Below are 19,741 nucleotides of genomic sequence, written 5' to 3'. Positions count from 1 at the left end.
AGGGCAAAAAGAGGTTAAAAAAATATAAAGAAAAAGTCAATATATAGATAAAAAAATATTATTCAATATATATATATATATATATATATATATATATATATATATATATAAGTCAAGAAAACGTAATTTAAAAAAAATTATATGAAAATATAATTTAAAAACAAAAAAACAACTTGCGGTTGTCATACCAGAGCTCCCACCGACAAACCATCAGTCGCCATACAATTGACGCTTCTAACCAACTGCCACAACCGCTCCCGACCAGTCGTCGATGCTGCATTGAAGTCGTGTGCAGTCGTAGCCCACCACACAACAAACGCCAACACCACTAGTCAATCTGCCTAGACCTCAGCTTAATCTTCGACTGGTCAAATATGGCTTGAGGGGAATGGTCCCCTTTTGAGCTTTCCTTCGGCACATCCCAGATATACACCTTCATGCTCTACTTTGAACTCAGGCATCCCTGTCACCATCTATCTCACATCGGGTAGAGCCTTATAATGAAGGTGGGCAAACCTACGGTGCCACAGTTCAGACTGTAGAGATGTGTCGCAAGACACAACTGCCAACGGACTTCCTCCAACTTGACTGCCAACGGACTTCCTCCAACTTGATATAAAGAGTCAACCCGAAACCCAAGAGTGAAAGCATCTTTAAAATTCTTTTTCCAAACACGTACCTTACCATTGATGAATGCTACCTTGTAGCCTTTGTCTTCCATTGCCGAAATGGACACCTGGTTCTTCTTGAGATCAGGTACATAAAAGACTTCTTGCAAATGGATTGTGTAACCCTGATTTAATTGAAGAGTAGCATTCCCTACACCCTTTACGGGATAGTTGGAATTGTCTCCAAGAATAATCTCCAAGTTTGTCTCCTTCTCTATTAAATTAGAGAGAGCTTCCTTGCAACCAGTGAACTGCCTTGAGGCACCACTATCAATAAGCCAATTGCCCAATGAGTCTGAAGAAGAGGTAGTGGAGAGGGTCGATATCAGATAATACTTATCTTGCTTATGGTTAACACTATTTAATTCATACATGGAGTTCCTTGCTTTCTTGGAGGGTTGACCACTTCCTTGATTTCCCGCATTCCTCTTTCCTTGGTCATTGAACCTGCCATTCCTTTGATTGTGGTTGGAGTTTCCCCTGGAGTGATTTTGATCATCATCATGTGATGTGTCCTTTCTATTTAGACACTGCCTCGCATAGTGGCCAAATTTATTGCAAACGAAGCATCTTCCCTTCCTTTCACCCTTCGACCCGGGCTTTCCTTTGAAATGACCTTCAGACCCAAAATTATTTCTCCTTTTGGCATGAGAGGAGAAAGCAGTGGGGTTGCCTTTGCTTGAAGGAATTTCTTGCTCCACCATCCTTGTCTCTTCCTGAATGCATCTTGACATCAATTCTTCAAATCCCAGAATTCAATCATTGTTGAGAAGAGTGGTTCTAAATTTATACCATTCGAATAGAAGCCCTCCCAGGGTAGTGATAGTTAGTTCCCTGTTAGGAATGACTTCTCCAATCGATAGGAGATCATTCTTCATCTCAGTGATCCTTAAGAAGTAGGATTGAATATCCTCATCCTTGCCCTTCTTAATATCCTTCAGCTTATTTTTTAGGAACAAAACTTGATTTGCATCACTAACTTTAAACAAGCTTACCAGTCTGTCGTAGATCTCCTTGGAGGTGTTCAACTTAGAAATGTAGGCCACAGACGCTTGTCAATTGAGTCTCGGATAATCTTCTTCGCTTTGACTTTCACCCTTAGTGTACTTGTTCCTTGTGGCAGTCGGTGCATTTGATGGAGGCTCCGGAATTTTACCCCTCACATAGTCCAATACTTCTTGCTCTTCCAATGTCAAAACAAGAGACATCTTCCATTTGTGATAGTCAAACTTCTCATGGAGCTTGTCTTCGGCCGGGAAGTGAGATGAGGAACCCATGAAGCCTTTTGACCTTTCCAACTATCTTTGGTGATTGCTCTTTTACTCTAGCTTGGGCTTTGTCTTCACCTCAGCTCCGAATCCATGTTAAATTATGGTATGTTCTATGCTTAAGAGCAATTTACTTCAAGTTTTCTTATTAGCCCAATATCAATTTCCAGAATTCCAATCACATCAACATGATAGTAAAATGCAGATAGAACATAAATGTAAACAATAGAAGACAAGCCAAGACAAGACACACAAGATGTGGCACCAGCCAGGGACAAACCCCAATGCGGAGAAACCCTTGATCAATTATTCTTATATTCTTCAATAATTCAGCACAGAGAGAGAGAGATAGTGCAATTACACAATTTTGTAATTTTATGACAGCAGCAACTAAATCCTAACCAGCAAAGTCAAAGCTAGTCAAACAGGTCAACAATGACCTCAAGTCAACCTTAGTCAACTCGGCCTCCAGTAGCAATGATAAGCAGCCGAAAACAGTCTGAAAATGATGGTCAAACTGCAGTCAACAAAAGTCAAAGTTTGAGATCAACCCTTGACAGTCAATGTTGGTCAATGGTTGGTCAAACAAGGACAATGCTTACTGTCGAGAATTGCGGCCTTCTTGGAAGAGACTCCCCACAATAATCCATAGTCAAAGATACCTCGTCATTGATCAATGCTATCAAAGTTCAGCCCTGCTACTCCACACTCAACCCAAAGTCAATGCTGCCCTAGATCAGACCTGCGTCCTTCCTTCTTCCCACGTGCCATTGACCTACTCCTACGCATACCCAATCAGACTAGGAGAGAGAAGAATGAGATGATGAGATGATGGGAATAATGCCACAAGGTCTCCTCCTTTTATATGCCACGTTGAGGATAAGCTGAGAGTGTAAAACATTGTTTTGCTTGCTGGCTGACCTTGACAAATTGTCAAGAAATACAAATAAATTCATATCTCCATGAATACATGTCGAAATTGGATGATCGTTAGATCAATCCTACACCTCTCGATGAGAGGAATCCAAGAAAAATATCACCTGCCATAAATAAGGTGAGCCACATGGTGTTTGGCCCTAGTTGCCAATTTTAACAGATATTAATATCGCTATCAACACAAGTGACGAGAAAATTACGTCAATGTTAATTTGGCGAATAACTTATTAATTCCATAGTCAAATGTAGGAGAAAGAAAATATATTTTTGGTGCCAAAGAATATGAAATTAATGATTTACAAGTAATAATTGACCATTATGAATGCATCTCTCAATTTTGTGTCATCACTATGTTTAACCCAAAGATTGACATAATTTTTTGTCAACCTTGGTTTAAAAAATTGGCCACGTTCATGTTAAACTTTGAAAAAAATATTTTGATGTTTCCTTGTAAGAAAAAAATGATCACATTCAAAGAAGTGACAATGAAGTCAGAGTCGAGATTGCCTTCATTGAAAGACTTCAAGGATATTTCAAAACTGATGCTACAAGAGAATAAAAAACCAATGAAAAAACAAAAACAAAAAAAAAACAAAAGGAGCTTGAAGAAGTCATATCTAACAAAAACAAAGAAAATTCACGCTTGTAGGATCATAAACAGAAACTACTTGCGCAAGCTAGAAAGTGTAAAACTAAGAAGCACAAATTAGAACAAGAAAATGAAGGTTCTAAGAAAAAACTCAACGAAAGTCTATCAGAGAAAGAAGAAAATTTGCGCTTAAAAGACCTTCATCAAAGGTTATTAGAACAAATCCAAAGTTTAACAGACGAGGAGGATACTAAGAATAAAGTCAACAATCCAGAAAGCGAAGAGCTTTTACGTCTAAGGAATCATAACCAAAACATTCTTATGCAAATAAAGATGCTTAAAAGTGACAAGAAGTCACTAAATGACAAGTTAAAACAACTTACTCAAGAAGAAGTACTCAAGTCTCCAGTCATAACAGTCCAAGTCGACGATAAAGGCACTATTGAGAATTCAAAAGTGCAATGATTATGATTAATTCACTTTACTTGATAACTGCTTGTGATTCCTTTTTACTTATTAGCTTTGTTCCTTGTTATTATATGTGTGAAGCATCAAATAGCTACCAAAAACAAGAATAAATATGACACAATATATAAGTTGTAAGCCAGTGCCAAAACCTCTCCTCTTGAGAGGAAAACCCTTAAATCTCCACTTCCTTATAGATTCTTTAATTGACAAATTCCATGACCTTAAGACTAAGACCAATACCCTCCAACACCTTGAGTGATGTCCCAACTTTGATCTTGTCAAACCCAGTCAAATCTCTCCAGTAGCACCTTTTCGACCTCCTAATGCAAGATTTTCGGCCTCCTACTGCAGATCTAAAATTTCGGCCTCCCTGCAACCGCTGCTGCCAGACGTGGGAACTTCAATCTTCTTTTAGAGCCCTCCTTTGACCTCCGCTTGCCTTTCCCTGACTTTGAGAGAGACCCTTGGTGACGTTTGCTTGACCTCTTTGCCTCCTTTTCTCCAATATCAAACTTGTAGATGGATGTCCTAGGTCTATTGCAGAAACCCTAGTCCTCTTTAGCACAGGTGAGATAAAGATAGCCCAAACATAAGTCTCCTTCGTCCTTCTTCTTCTTTGTTGCCTCTTCCTTCCTCTTCCTTCACTAGAATGAATGATGAGTGAGTGTGCTTCAAGGAGGACGAGTCCTCTTCTATTTATAGGCTCTTCAAGGGTGGACATGGCTCTTCCTTTCGGCCGACTTGCCAGCTGCCAAGCCGACTTGGCCTTGGAGGATATTCCAACACTTTTAAAGACAAATAATTTTCCTTACATGTTACAATGTGCCCAGTGGGCTCTTCAACTTATGACAATCACTCTTTTGACTTCTTGACCAAGGTCAAATCCTAGAAGCACTCAATGGGTGCTTGACCTATAAAATTAATGACCTTGAGCATGAAACCCATGCCCCAAAAATAATAATAATAACTTTCTTTCATTTCATAATTTACAAGAATCAAAAATACATTTCATACTTATGAAGACTGAACTTAGTTACACATTTTTCAACACTCCCTCTTAACCAAGGAGCTATTCATAAGAGATACATGGACATTCTCAATCTGAAGAGATCTCATAAGAAGAGTCAAATTGGTAACCCATCTGTCTAGCATCATATCAACCAGCATTGTCATATAGCAAGGCCTTGATTAACAGCTCTATCTCTCCACAAGATCAGAGCACAACGCTGGCAAGACCAATCATTTATAGATACCATCATCATTGTCTCTTAAGGTACATACTCCACTCGAATGTTCACCGAGTAAGACCTTATTTGGATTATTCTTATCTTTGATAGCTAGTCCTCAAAGAATATTGGTCTACGACTACTCTCATTTTGGATGCCCTACCTCATCCTCAAAGAGTATTGGATGCCAGATGGTTACCCAACCCTCCATTATGTCTTCCCAAGTGAAGACAAGAATGATGTGCCTATCTCTCCCTCTCAACTAGGGAGGATATATCAACCAAGCCAAGCTTGTCTCTCAATTATACAAGCTTCTTGTTAGGAAGAGATTTTGTCAATATGTCAACTCCCTACTCATCAGTGGTGGGGATATACTATAGCTACAGCACACCATTTTGTACTAGCTCCCGATTATAGTGATACTTGTTTTTATATGCTTTGTCTTTCCATGAAATACTGAGTTTTCAGACAATCGTATACAACTAGTGTTGTCACAATGTATCACTGTAGGGCCCATTGGCCCTTCGAATAAGTCGAATAGCAACTTTCTTAACAAGGCCACTTCTCTGTTTACTTCACATGCCGCAACATACTCGCCTCAGCACTACTCAAAGCAATTGTGTCTTGCTTTGTGCTCATCCATGAGATCATGGAGGATCCCGAACTAAAACACCCTCCTATAGTGCTTCTTCCATCCTACTCACCGCCTCCCCAGTCGTAATCTATATATCTAATCAAGTGGACATGATTCCTCCTATCATATTTCAGGCAGTGGTGGAAAGCCCCTCATAGATATCTCCATATAAGTCTTGTCCTTATCCAATGATCATGCTTTGGCTCCACTTAGAATTTACTGAGAATGTTTACTGCAAAACATATGGTTGGTCGAGAGTTCACCAAGTCCATCAGTGAGCCAATCAATTGTCTATACTTGGAAGGATCCAAAGGGCTTGATTTGGAACTCCCTAGTCTCTTCAAGTTTGTGATCATCTGAGTGGTCATCGGTTTTCATTCCATCATGTCAAACCTATTCAACATCTTGACCACGTACTTTCCTTGACCCAAATAAACTTCACTATGTCCTTGCCATATTTCTAGTACCAAATAGTAATGCATCAACCCTACTAGTTCATGTCAAATTTCGCTGCTAGTTGCTTCTTACATTCTTCAATTCAACCTTTCTACACCTGTCAAGAGAAGATCATCTACATACAAAAGAATGATTACAGGTTCTCCATCTACAATCTTGATATAAAGGTTTGGATTAGCAGAACTTTTTGTGAAGCCTGTTCTTTGTAGGTATGCATCCATTCTAGTGTACCATGCCCTTGGTGCTTGCTTGAGGCCATATAATGCTTTCTTCAATCTGCAAACATATGCCTTCCTGTCTTTAACTTCAAATCCCAAGGTTGGTTGTATATAGACTTCCTCATCAATTGTGTCATTCAAAAATGCAGTCTTGACATCCATTTGATGGATGTTCCATCCCATCGATGCTACTAGAGACACCAATGAACGAATCGTTGTATACATTGTTGTTGGAGTAAATGTATCTTTATATTCGATGCCTTTTTGTTGAGAGAAGCCCCTAGCCACAAATCTTGCCTTATACTTATCTATACTTCTATCTGCCACATGTTTGATCTTATAGATCCACTTGGAAGTCACCACAAATTTGTCTTCGAGCCTAGGTACAATCTCCCAAACTCCATTCTTCATTATAGATTGATACTCTTCATTCATGGCATCCTTCCATTCCTGATGATTGACAACCTCTTCAAAAGTGGATGGTTCTGCTTCTATAAGTTTTGCCATGTATGCAGCATACCCAAAAAATATCTTGGGTTTCTTGCTTTCTCAAAATGAGCATTTCACTGCCCCATGACCTTCTGCATCAAGTAGTGTAGATTTCAATGAATTTGGTCTCTTTCTTGATTCGGGGAGGACCACAGGTTGAATGGGTTCACTAGGACCCTCATCTTCACGATGAGATTCTCCTTCTTTCTTATTAACTTCTTCAAATACGGTAAGTTCTTCGTCATCAGACTCCATGGGAAGTTCCTTAGATTTCACGAATGCGATACTTTCGTCAGATATGACATCTCGAATTACTTCTATATGGTGTCCTTCCTTTATGTAGATTTTATAAGCCTTAGAGGAGTTGTTGTAGCCAACAAATATACCACTCATGCCTGATGGATCTAGCTTCTTCCTTTTGTCCTTTGGTATATGAATATATACGAGACACCCAAAGATTCTGAGATGATCTACAGTAGGTTTCTTGCCACTGAATACTTATTCGGGAGACCTGTTGTCCAGCGACCTTGTGGGGACTTTGATTTTGAATATATATTGTAGTCTTCATGGCTTCTCCCCACAGAAATTTTCGTAGATCTTGATCATGTAACATCACCTTTACACTTTCTTCAATGGATCGGTTCCTTCATTCTGCAACTCCATTTTGTTTGACATTATATGGGACTATCAACTCCCTCTTAATCCCATACTCCTTGCAAAATGTTATAATTTCTGTGGATGTATATTCTCCTCCATTATCAGATCTTAGTATCTTTATTCTTCTTTCTCTAAGGTTCTCCACTTCAGCTTTGAATCCTTGAAATTTTGTAAATACTTTGTCCTTGGTTTTCATTAAGCAAACCTGGGTCTTTCTTGAATGAACATCTATAAATGTGACGTAATATAGATGACCTCCAAGAGATTTAGGAGTCATAGGGCCACATACATTAGAGTGAATGAGATCCAAGATTTCTTTTGACCGTGAAGCACCGCTTCCAAATGATCTCTTGGTATTCTTACCCAATGCATATCCTTTACATACTCCTTCATGGTCTTCTTTTAGTTCAGGTATTCCATCTACTATGGAACTTAAAAATGTGAGGATCTTGAAATGAAGATGACCAAATCTTCTATGCCATAGTTCACATGGGCTAATTTCAATGTGAACCAAGGCTTGAGCTAGAGGAGATATTAGCCTATAAAGTCTTCCTTCACGAATATCGATCACTCTAGCATTCTCTATGCTTGAGTTTTTTCTTCCATACAACATCAATGAAAGCTACTCTATCACCCTTATCCTATAGACTTGAAATGGAAAGTAAGTTCTTATGCAAACCTAGAACAAATAGGATGTTGTTGAGGTGAATGTTGCTTCCATTCTCCAGCTCTATAGAGGTTGATCCAATACCTCTTAAGGGGCAGCTTTTGTTATCTCCAAGTTCCACTGAATAAGAAGATTTTCCCTTTGATAAAGTCTTCAATTGTTTGTGATGACTTGTCATGTGCCTAGATGCACCACTATCAATTACCCAAATGCTCTCATCTTGGAATGTGCCAATGAGTGTCGAGAAGAGACCTTCATCCTTTTCCTTGATTACTTCCTTCTTTGTAGAGAATAAGAGACTCCATGCTTCCTTGATGTTTTTCTTGAGATATCTTGCTTCCTTTGAACACTTCTTGAGGAACTTCTTCAATGTAGAGAATTAGCCAACCTTAGCTCTGATACCATGTTGAGAATTCAATAGGGCAATGATTATGATTAATTCTCTTTACTTGATAACTACTTGTGATTCCTTTTTACTTATTAGCTTTGTTCCTTATTATTATATGTGTGAAGCATCAAACAGCTACCAAAAATAAGAAGAACAATGACACAGTATATAGGCTGCAAGCCAGGGCCAAAACCTCCTCTCTTGAGAGTAAAACCCTTAAATCTCTTCTTTTCCTAATAGATTCTTCAATTGATGAATTTGATGACCTTAAGATTGAGACCAATACCCTCCAAGACCAAGACCAACCTCTACAAATGATGTGCCAACTTCGATCTAGTCAAACCCAGTGAAATCTCTTCCAGTAGCACCTTTTCAACCTCCTACTACAGATCTGAAATTTTAGCCTCCCTGCAACTGTCGCTGCCACATGTGAGAACTTCGATCTTCTTCTAGAGCCCTCCTCTGACCTTCACTTGCCTTTACCTAACTTCTGGAGCTTGAGAGAGACCCTTGGTGACCTTTTCTTGACCTCTTTGCCTCCTTTTCTCCAAGATCGAACTTGTAGTGGATGCCCTATGTCTGCAGCAGAAACCTTAGTTCTCTTTAGCACGTGAGAGGAAAATAGCCCAAACATAAGTCTCCTTTGTCCTTCTTCTTCTTTGCTACCTCTTCCATCCTCTTCCTTCGCTAGAATGAATGAGTGTGCTTCAAGGGGGACGAGTCCTCTTCTATTTATAAGCTCTTCAAGGGTGGATGTGGCTCTTCCTTTAGGCCGACTTGCCAGCTACCAAACCTATTTGGCCTTGAAGGGTATTCCAACACTTTCAAAGACAAAAATAATTTTCTTTACAAGTTATAATATGCCCAATGGAGTCTTCAACTTAAGACAATGGCTCTTTTGACTTCTTGACCTAGGACAAACCCTAGAAGCACTAAATGAGTGCTTGACCTAGAAAATAAAACACCTAAGCATGAAAACCATGCTCCAAAAATAATAATAATAATTTTCTTTCATTTCATAAATTAGAAGAATAAAAAATACATTCCATACTTATGAAGACCAAACCTAGTTACACATTTTTCAACAGAAACAAATACCGATCCAGTCAATATCACAACTCAAGAAGATGAGAAACCAATAGAAGTTAAAATATATTCAAAAGTTTCAGTTCAAACAATGGACATTCCAAGTGATGATTTAGTAGTCAGCTCAACGACAACAATAATTAAAGTAAATCACGAAACTACCACACACATGATAAGGGGAAGTCCAACTAGAAGAAGAACTTATCAACTTCTGAATCACAAGAGCAGACAACTAAGTCAGTCTACATATTTGAACCATTCAAAATGGAAACAACAAATTTATGTTCCAAGGAACACTGAAGTCTGCAGAATCCAGTCCTATGATAACAATTCATTACAAATTTCTAGTGATCAGAAGATTCCACCAGAGATTAATCTAGAATGGTCAGATCCATTCAAAGTCCAACAATTTTGTTTATCACTTAGAGGAACATATTGTTTTGTATCAATGAAGATGAAAGTACTAAGATGAGAATTTGAAACAACTAAAGAGATCAAGACCTTTCATCAGTAAGCATTGAGGACAAAGCTTTTTGAAGCGGAAGGCAATGTTATGAATATAATTCATATAAAAATAATCAATTAATGTAAACAATAAGAATCATAATAAGGTTAGCTAAATAGTCATTAGTAATGAAGAGGCATGTCCTAAAGACATGAATATTCATTGAAGAGACACCTGCCTATGTATATAAGCAGGCTTCATTTGCAACATCCACACCATCTCATCAATTCTTCTATATAATATTCAATATACAATTACTTGTACTACAATGGATGTCCTTGTCCTCGAAGTATTTTGAGGATTATTGTTACGTATACGAACTTTGCTTGTTGCATTGTGTTGGCCAAATGGCGACAATACCTCTTACAAAGTAAACCCTCAATACATACAGATCACAACAGTGTTTAATTCTTATTACAATAAAAAAACGTTATCCACTGAACAACAAAAATGGATGAAAAAACTTTCCACCTTCGATATATGGAAATATTACACAAAAAAGGTAAGGACAATGTAGTTGTGAATGCACTATCACAAAAAGATGATGAAATAATCTGTGCAAGAATAGTGGTGATTCTCGATTGGATAGATGAAATTCAAGTTGAATATGCCAAAGATCCTAAATCTTATTCCATAATCAATAATTTGGTCCAAAATCCAAAATTCAAATAGAAAAATAACATCTTACAGTACAAGGGCATAAACGTACAATATTAAAGGAATCATACAGTTCTCTAATAGCAGGACACATTGAATTTTTGAAAACGTGCTACAATGCACGACAATCATTCTATTGGAAACGGATGAGCAAAGATATTCAAAAATTTGTTGTTGAATGTGACACATGTCAAGGGCATAAAAATGAGAATATTTTGACACCAAGTGTAATATCCCAAATCGAAATTTACAGTAGATAATGGATGCATGAACTAAGTTATAGCAAATAATTTTTCTACACATGCGCCAGTCAATAAAAAACAATAAATAGGGCGAAAAACTAAGCCATTTTATCAATGTGGACAACTAGTAGATCAAAGAATAAGAAAGATAGAACCTGGGCTTGCTACAACAAGCAAGGCAAGATCCTAGGTGAATATGATGGTACCCAAACGTTGGAAATGGCTCTACTACCAAATCTGTGTCCACCCAGAAAAACAGTTGTTGCCGCTAGAAAGGAACTATTGATTTAGCCCTCCAAACTGCTCCAAAAATTCTGAGAAATTAGCCACAGGCGCTACTCCACCAACTCAACAAGACCCAAAAATATCTCGCTAACCCAAGTTGTGGAAATGGTCCCAAAATAAACTGCGTTTTACTCCAACAATTTTTGTTGTTGGCTACTGGATGGAACTAGGAATTCTTCCCTCAAAAGTGCTCAGAAAATTCTACAATATTAATCCTAGCCACCTCTCAGCAAACCCACAAAAACCCAAAAAAGGTTTGGGTTGAATCCAACGAGCCCCGGTGACCCCAAGAAATGTGTATGGCTCTAACTAGCTAGAAAAACACCCTGTAGAAAGAATTTTTCTATAGAAGGCCAATCAATTCTTGGAAAAGTCTCAACCAACCCTGGAAATCCCTCCTCGAAACCTCCTTATTTCTCCTTAACTCTAGCTCCCCAATTCTCCTTGTCAAAAGATATGCGTAGTAGCTGTCCAAAAATCCCTACGCAGGGCCTGAAATAGATAAATTCAGCTCTCCAAAATGTCGCACTCTCAGCCCTGCAAATCACCAAGGAGAAACTAGTCCTTCCTATGGATAAATTCTTCAAATTCTCTAGCCAAAACTCCATTATTTGCTAGCTTCTCTCAACCCTTCAAATTTCCTTTTACACCCTAAGAGACACATGCTCCAGTTCGAAATAGTCTGCAATGTAATTCCTATAGAAGCCTTGAGATGGACTCCTCCTTACTCCCCTAGGGTGACACTTGAAGTTCTAGAGGTGGAATTCGCACTCAAAAATTCCATGCGTTGAACAACACAGTTCTATTGGCTAAGCACCTCAAAAGAACTAATGTTGAAATTGTAAAATGACCAAAGATGCCAAAAGTGAGGCCCTCAAGCTCTATTTATAATTTGTTGGCCTCTTCTCCTCTTGTGGTCCCCTCTCTCTCTCTCTCTCTCTCTCTCTCTCTCTCCCCCCCTAATTTGCACTTCTTTTTCTTTTCTCTCTCCTCCAAGAGTGTGAGTTCCCTCCTTGGGTTGAATTTCTCTTTCTAGTGGCCCCCACATTCCACTAGACCTACAATTTTCCCTTTTTCTCCTAAGTCCCAAAACCAAAAAAGTCTCCTCTTTCCAAAATTGCCTCTAATGCAAAAAATAAAAATTGGGGACATGACACCAGGGTTACTTCACCCTTTACATATCCCTAACCAAAACCGAGAAGATATTTCAAAGGACTTCATCGAAGGATTACACATGTCCAATGGAAAAGATAAGATTTTTGTCGATGTTGACAGACTAACTAAACATGTGCATTGGGAATAAAAGGGACAAACTCAACAAAGTAGATTGTTGATGTCTTTTGTAAGAACATCTATGAATTGCATGGTTTTCTGGAGTTCATTTTCAGTGACAGGGATCCAAAATTTAAAGAGAATTTTTGGAAATAATTTTGCAAACAAACCAGAATATCCCTTAATATAAGCTCAACTTACCATCTGCAAACATAAGGCCAAAAAAAATTGTAAATAAATGCTTGGAAACTTACCTTTGTTGTTTTGTGATCGATAAGCAGAGCAAGAGGTCCCAATGGTTGCATTTAGCCGCATGGTGGTATAGTTCTACCTACCACACATCCACCAAAATGGCTCCCTTCCAGACCCTATATGTGTATGAACCACCAAAGTGGAAGGAATTTGCACTAAATGACGTCAAGGTTCAAGCAGTCAAGAATCCAATTGATGAAGAGAAAAGGATCATCAAAATATTAAAAGAAAATTTAGCAACAAACCAAAATAGAATGAAATAACAAACAAACTGAAAATATTGCGATATTTTTTTGCCAGAAAATATCGCGATATTTCCGAAATATTGTGCTACGACCTCAAATATCGCCAGGCAGGCTAGGTCATGGCTAGAAATACAATTTTGGTAGTTTTATTTGCTCATTTTGGTTTCTTAGTCTTGGAGAAGGAAGGAGAAGAGCTTTGTCGTGGTTTTTGAGGGATTGAGGATCAAACAACGAGTATCACCACCAACTAAAAAAAATTGTGGATCAAAGATTGAAGATCAGTAAAACAAACTTCATTTCTTCCATTAACAGGTATGTTCTTAAAAACCCCTATGTTAATGACTTTTTTTGCAATTATTTAGTTGGATAAAGAACAATCTAGTCAATCGTATTGCTCATTTCATTCAAAATAGTATTTCTTTTCCTCTCTTTCATAGATTTAGTGTTATGCTTGCTGCCCTCTTTGCCTAAAAAAATTTTGCTTCTTTGTTTTTTTCCAATTTGCTATTGATTTTCATGACCATGAGCGAATGAAAGAGTTTTCTCCATATTAGGACAACAAGCTTCATTTTATTTTAACTTTCTTATGCACCCTCTTATTGCCATTTTTCATTCACATTGTAGATAATGTAGTAAAACAATTACTTTTTAAAATGAGGTGGTTATTACTTATTATTTTTTGTGTGTGGGTGCTTAATGCCAATTTGATTTAGTTCACTACAAATATGCCAAAATCCTTAGACCCATTTTGGAATTATGGGGACCCTGATGGGGGGACAAATTGGGCATATCTATCGTGCAAATTGTGTAAGACCAAGATGATAGGACAAGTTACGCGATTGAAATACCATCTATATAAACTCCCTGGACATGATGTTGGGCTTTGTACGGTTTCTAGTGAAGATCTTAAACAAAAAGCTCTTGAAGCAATTGATGAAAAAGACAAAGAGATAGCTGCTAGGGAGAGGGCACTGGTCTTAGATAGATAGTTGCTAGTTTTATTTGTTTTGCTATATATAACTCATGATAATGAGATACTTTTATATATGTGATGTTATTTTCTATTGGTTCTCCACATTTGAGTCCTTGATTGGACAATTATCGGGGATCAGCGGGATCTAGTATCGCCTTTGATGTATCATTTTTATTTTACATCCACTACATCATATACATCAGTGTTTTTTTCATATTTATGTGCCAATGTGTTTATTTCATGTTGTCAATGCTTTATATGTTTAAAAATCTGAAAAACATTTAAAAAATAAAATAAAAAAATTGAATATATTATGCATTTTTTATGTTTGCCGATATTTTCACCGATATTGACGAGAAGATGTTTTATGGACCCTCGCCGATATTTTGCCAATACAAATATTTTCAACACTGCTTCCATGTGTCATACCTCAAGAAGATGCTGGGACAAGTCCAACATGTTCAGACAAAGATTCCAAATTTGACAATAACGGAAGAATTATTCTACAACTAGCAGGTAGTTTGGCCACCGGGGAAAAAGGGTCGTGTTCTAGAACCATCAAAGAACACCTTATCAAATGGAAAAACCTTTCGGAAAAAGATTCATCATAGGAGACATGAAGTTTTCGCCAAAATAGCCCTCGTTAACTTTGCTTTGAGCACAAAGCAATTTTTTAGAGGGGATGTAAAAAATTGGTAACTAGGGACAAATTCCACTTTGGACATCTCATTTGATGAAGATGATTATTGCATTAAATTCCTCTTTTCAAGAGGACCAAATTCGACCTAAATATCATCAAATTTGGACAAGGAAAAATATGTTTTTGAATTTAATTCCTCACATATGCAAATTGTCAAGGTCGGCTTGGGGTAAATTCTTCAAGTGGAACCCCTCTCCAAATCCTATAAATAGAAGTGTCCTCCAACCATATTGGACACATCCTATCACACATTTCTCTCTCTGAAATGGCCGCAGAAGGAAAGCTCCAGCAAAGAAGGAAGGGATAGATTGATGTCTTGGTTGGGCTGTATAAAGGACCGAATTCTTCAGGAAGGAGGCCGAGCCTGTTAAAGGCTGGTTTGGATTTGTTTGGACTGTCTTGTGGGTGGTTCTGTGTATACAACAGGTCAGAATTGCAGCAGAAAGGAAGCCGCATTCATGAGGGACATTTGTATGTTGTTTGGGCTTATCTTTGGTTGGGCTTTCTCTCCTATAGCAGGCCGCAGCCCTAGCTGTATGCTTCAGGTGGGCCGCAGGCCTAGATCACCTTGGACAAGGGGCCGAAGGACTGATAGGAGGCCGCATGCCTTGGAGTTCTTGAACAGGAGGTTGTGTCACTTGTTTTGGGGTTGGTTACTAGCCCAGATCAACAGTGAATTGGAGCAGAGGTGTTTGGAAGGTGGCCGCAGTCAAGGAAGAGGTTTGGAAGGTGAGGAAAGGGTGTTGTAGCAGCCTGCCAACAACCCTTACCTGTGACCAGACTTATAACAGCATGTGAGGGTGCTTGTATGTAGGCAGATCAACTAGAAGGAAGGCCGTCTAGGAGCAGTGAAAGATGGTTGTTGTAGCTTGCCATCAAACCCTAACCAGAACACCAGAATACAGAAGCTTTTACAGCAGTATGTTTCAAGCCTAAGAGGGCACAAATTGTCTTCTCAAGAATTGTGTTGCTGAGTCAGCTATGTATCTAAGGACATTGATATTGAATCTCCAAATTGGCAAGTCAATCTTGACCTTGAATTATTGTACTCTCTCTCTGCTGAACATTTGATATTAATAGTAAGAAGAATTGATCAAGGGTTTTCCCCTGGCTTGAGCCATATCCTTGTGTTCTCTTGTCTTGGCTTGTCTTCTGGATCTATTGTTTATGTTCTTTCTTCAGTTACTATCAATTATGATTCATGTGATTGCTAATGGAAATGATATGGTCTGGTAAATGGGCTAACATTGAATATTGAAGTAACTGACCTAAGCAAAGAACATCTTAATCTAAAATTTAACAGGATGGCAATGTAACAAACATAATTAGTTAGGAAAATATATGGACATGCCCTATTTTAAAGGACACATCTCTTCATGTAAACTAAGCACCCACCTAGTATTTATACAGGGGGACCTTCATTGTAACTCATCAATATATATCAATATATATATATATATATATATATATATATATATATATATATATCAGGATGGCAATGTAGCAAACATAATTAGTTAGGAAAATATATGGACATGCCCTATTTTAAAGGACACATCTCTTCATGTAAACTAAGCACCCACCTAGTATTTATACAGGGGGACCTTCATTGTAACTCATCAAGATATATATATATTGCATGTATAAATCACATATGTGCATGCTGTAACAGAAAACCACTGATGTGCATGCTGTAACAGAAAACCACTGCAACAAATAAATGCAATATATATATATATATATATATATATATATATATATATCGCATTTATGAATCACATATGTGCATGCTGTAACAGAAAACCACAGCAACAAATTGAACAGATGTGTCAACCAAGGAATATACAAATACGCAAAGACTAGGTTTCTGGCAGAAGAAGAAAAGGAAAAACAACCCCCGTTAGACTAGTGACCGAATATCGAGTCTCCTTCAAGCATGTCACAGAAGCTCTGGACAATATGATGGTAACAAAGCAAGTTACACAAGAATGCAGGCAGCAACAGAAAAACAATTTTGAGCAGAAAGTTCTAAGCTCACTAGATTATATTGTGATCCTCCTAGGTAGGAACAACTCTTTCCATTTAACAGAAAGGCTGCTTGTGGAGGATGTATTCAAACATGGACCACCTGCATATATATATTGAGGAAGAGTCAACCCCTGAGTGTCAAGCAGCTGTAGGTCCATTGCAACAACAAACCTGGCCCAGATATCATGTAGAGAATTGCGTCTCTCTATTTCTGTTATGTAATCATCTTGTTGAAATCTCTTTATATTAAACAAATATTTTAGTCATGTTAGGCAGCTTTATAGAAAACTCATTCAAAAGTGAAGGCATTCTGCTTGCCATGTTTGTATATTCTCATAGATTCATGACATGGTACTTGCTATTAAAACTTAGAAGTAAAAGGTGGCAGAGCTGCCATAAAAGTGGCAATTATACCGCACTTCAATTCTATTAGATAGAAAACTCTCATTTTCACCCAACAAACCAAGACTTGCACAGACCAAGCAGTCAGAACTAATTTAAATCTGTGTGTTTGGCCTAGTCCAGGATATGGACAAATCATAACTGCAAATTCTTCTGTAACAATGAGAAAGACTGAACAAAATACTAACAGAGAAAACATTATTTCAGAGATTTACATACAGATACACACACCTGCTGCTGCACTAGTTGCTGAGTAGATTGATCCTGAGACCAGGCATAAACTTGAGGTTGAGACATGCGATAATATGGTTCCTTTAGATCAAGCTTGCTTGAAGAAGTTTGCAATATACCACCTTGATCAGCGCCAGCACCCCACATCTTCGCTGCAGAATGCTAAGTTTCATTTAGTAAAATAAATCCCACATTCAGTTGCTGTTTCAAATTGAGCTTTTAATATAATGGCTATACCTGACATGGTGAGATACATAGTATAGCTCTGTGCACTATGTGCAACCATATGGAGCCGACCTGTAATAACCTGTCCAGCCATTACATAAATAGGTTGAGACAAGACACAACGAAGTTGATACCAGTGTGTAGTTGGAGCTCCAGGTGCAGTAGTCAGCCATCGTTGTACAGCACTGCACATCCATATTATTATTAGCTGCTTACACAACTACAATCGACTTAGATCAGAACAAAAGAATCTAGTTGCCACACAAAATTGAATGTTATTATGAATAATATATTTGAAAAGCTACTCTTATATAGCGTTGCCACAACAAATTTTCACAATTAGCTCAAGCATAAAGAACAACACTAGCTTCGACATAGTCCAACAGCGCACAAGGAGAACTAAAAATCAAGTCTACATCAAAGATCTCTAAGAGGCCCAGCTTTGACATTAAAGGAAGAAGCATAAAAATAAGACTACACTAAAAATTGCCCACAATAGTTCTAGAAATCATCATAACATGTGTTGAAACCAAAACACAGGCAAATTTGCAGTTCTCTATGGGGACATGTCCCTCAAAGTTGAGGACAGACCCTCCCTCGCTGCCCACACCCCCTAAAAACCGAATCCCATTCAAATATCCCTAAAAGCTTAAATTGAGCCAGCTTTGACATTAAAGCATAAAGCATAAAAATGAGACTACACTAAAATTTGACCATAATGGTTCTAGAAATCATCATAATATGAGTTGAAACCAAATCTCAGAGACTCTTGCAGTAATCCATGGGAATGTGTCCCTCAAGGTTGAGAGCACACCCCCAGGACGAGGGTGTATAGTGAAATTTTTAACCACACACACCACGTTTTACAGAAGTCCGTTAAACACACCCCAAAATGTTTTTTCAAGTTACAAGATGTGATTCACAAAGAGAGTGGCTTGTTGGCACCACCATCCAAAAAGCTAGATGATTTTCACAAAAGGGGGACTTGTGGGTGCCCCATGAATTTGTTTTCAAAAATGAATAAGAACATTCTTTAAAACGTAAAAACAGTTTAAAATTAGAGAATATGACAAGAATAAAGGGAAAAAAATTACCATCTAAACTTCATTCACCTTTACATATCTCTTATTTGACATTTACCAGTAATTTAGCATGTGACTTTAAGATGAGATTGAGGTATGGTTTGCCTTGCTTACTCATTTTGTTATAAACTACAAATTTGAATTTTTCAATTGAATGGTGATTGATGAATCATGTTTCTATCATTTACAAATTTGAATTTAGTGTTTACGTTGCACAACAATGAATATACATGGGAAGAATTGTTATTGTTAAGATTTTTTCTTTCACTTTTTTTATTTTAGAGGCAGGGCTTTCTATGCCAAGAACCCAAACACCCCCCTCCCCCATGAATTTACCAATAATTTTGGGGGTGTCTCCACCAATGTTATCAAAACCGGTGGAACCGGCCGGTCCGACCATTTTTGGCCCAAAACCTATCCAAACCGGGCCTCTGAACAGGAATGGGTCGGTTCGGTACCGAACCGGCCAGTTCGGGATTGGTTTTGTTCTATTTGTCCCTTCCCAAGTCAACATATAAAAAATTGCCTTTTTTATTGTTTTTATTTTTTCAATTGGTTGGCCCACTTCTAATTCTCCACTAGACCAACCTAATATTCAAGCCTATGGTCCTATTATATGGTAATGTGAAAGTGACAATCTCCTTAATCTTTCATTTCCATCCTTTTACTTAAATTTTTAACATTACCATGAAATGACTCAAAATGTTTGAGAGTGGTTCCAACCTCATTGGATTTCATACGAAGAAAGTAGAATTTTAGATTTCACTCAAAATCCAGTAGAGTTAACAATTTTTTAGGATATCAAGATGTTAAAATTGGCAACTAGGACCAAACTCCATGTGGGTCTTCTTATTTATGGCAGCTGATATTTTTCTTGGATTCCTCTTGTCAA

At 37.9% G+C, this 19,741-nt stretch overlaps 1 protein-coding gene across 2 annotated transcripts in view; it reads right to left on the bottom strand.

The window, feature by feature from the left end:
- The window catches only part of LOC149222303 (putative histone-arginine methyltransferase CARM1), a 381,165-nt gene that overhangs the window by 62,696 nt on the left and 298,728 nt on the right, over positions 1-19,741 (bottom strand). For both annotated transcript variants that reach the window (XM_089385353.1, XM_089385354.1), the window contains exons 13-14: positions 17,780-17,952; positions 17,543-17,694 (exon numbers count right to left, since the gene is read on the bottom strand). In XM_089385353.1, coding sequence (XP_089241479.1) covers positions 17,543-17,694; positions 17,780-17,952 — 325 coding nt within the window. The remainder of the gene's footprint in view (positions 1-17,542; positions 17,695-17,779; positions 17,953-19,741) is intronic.

This window comes from Pinus tabuliformis, chromosome Q (assembly GCF_031772625.1).
Source record: "Pinus tabuliformis cultivar Carrire ecotype Pingquan chromosome Q, CPIR1, whole genome shotgun sequence".
Taxonomy (NCBI): domain Eukaryota; kingdom Viridiplantae; phylum Streptophyta; class Pinopsida; order Pinales; family Pinaceae; genus Pinus; species Pinus tabuliformis.
This window is presented reverse-complemented; position numbering and strand designations above follow the sequence as displayed.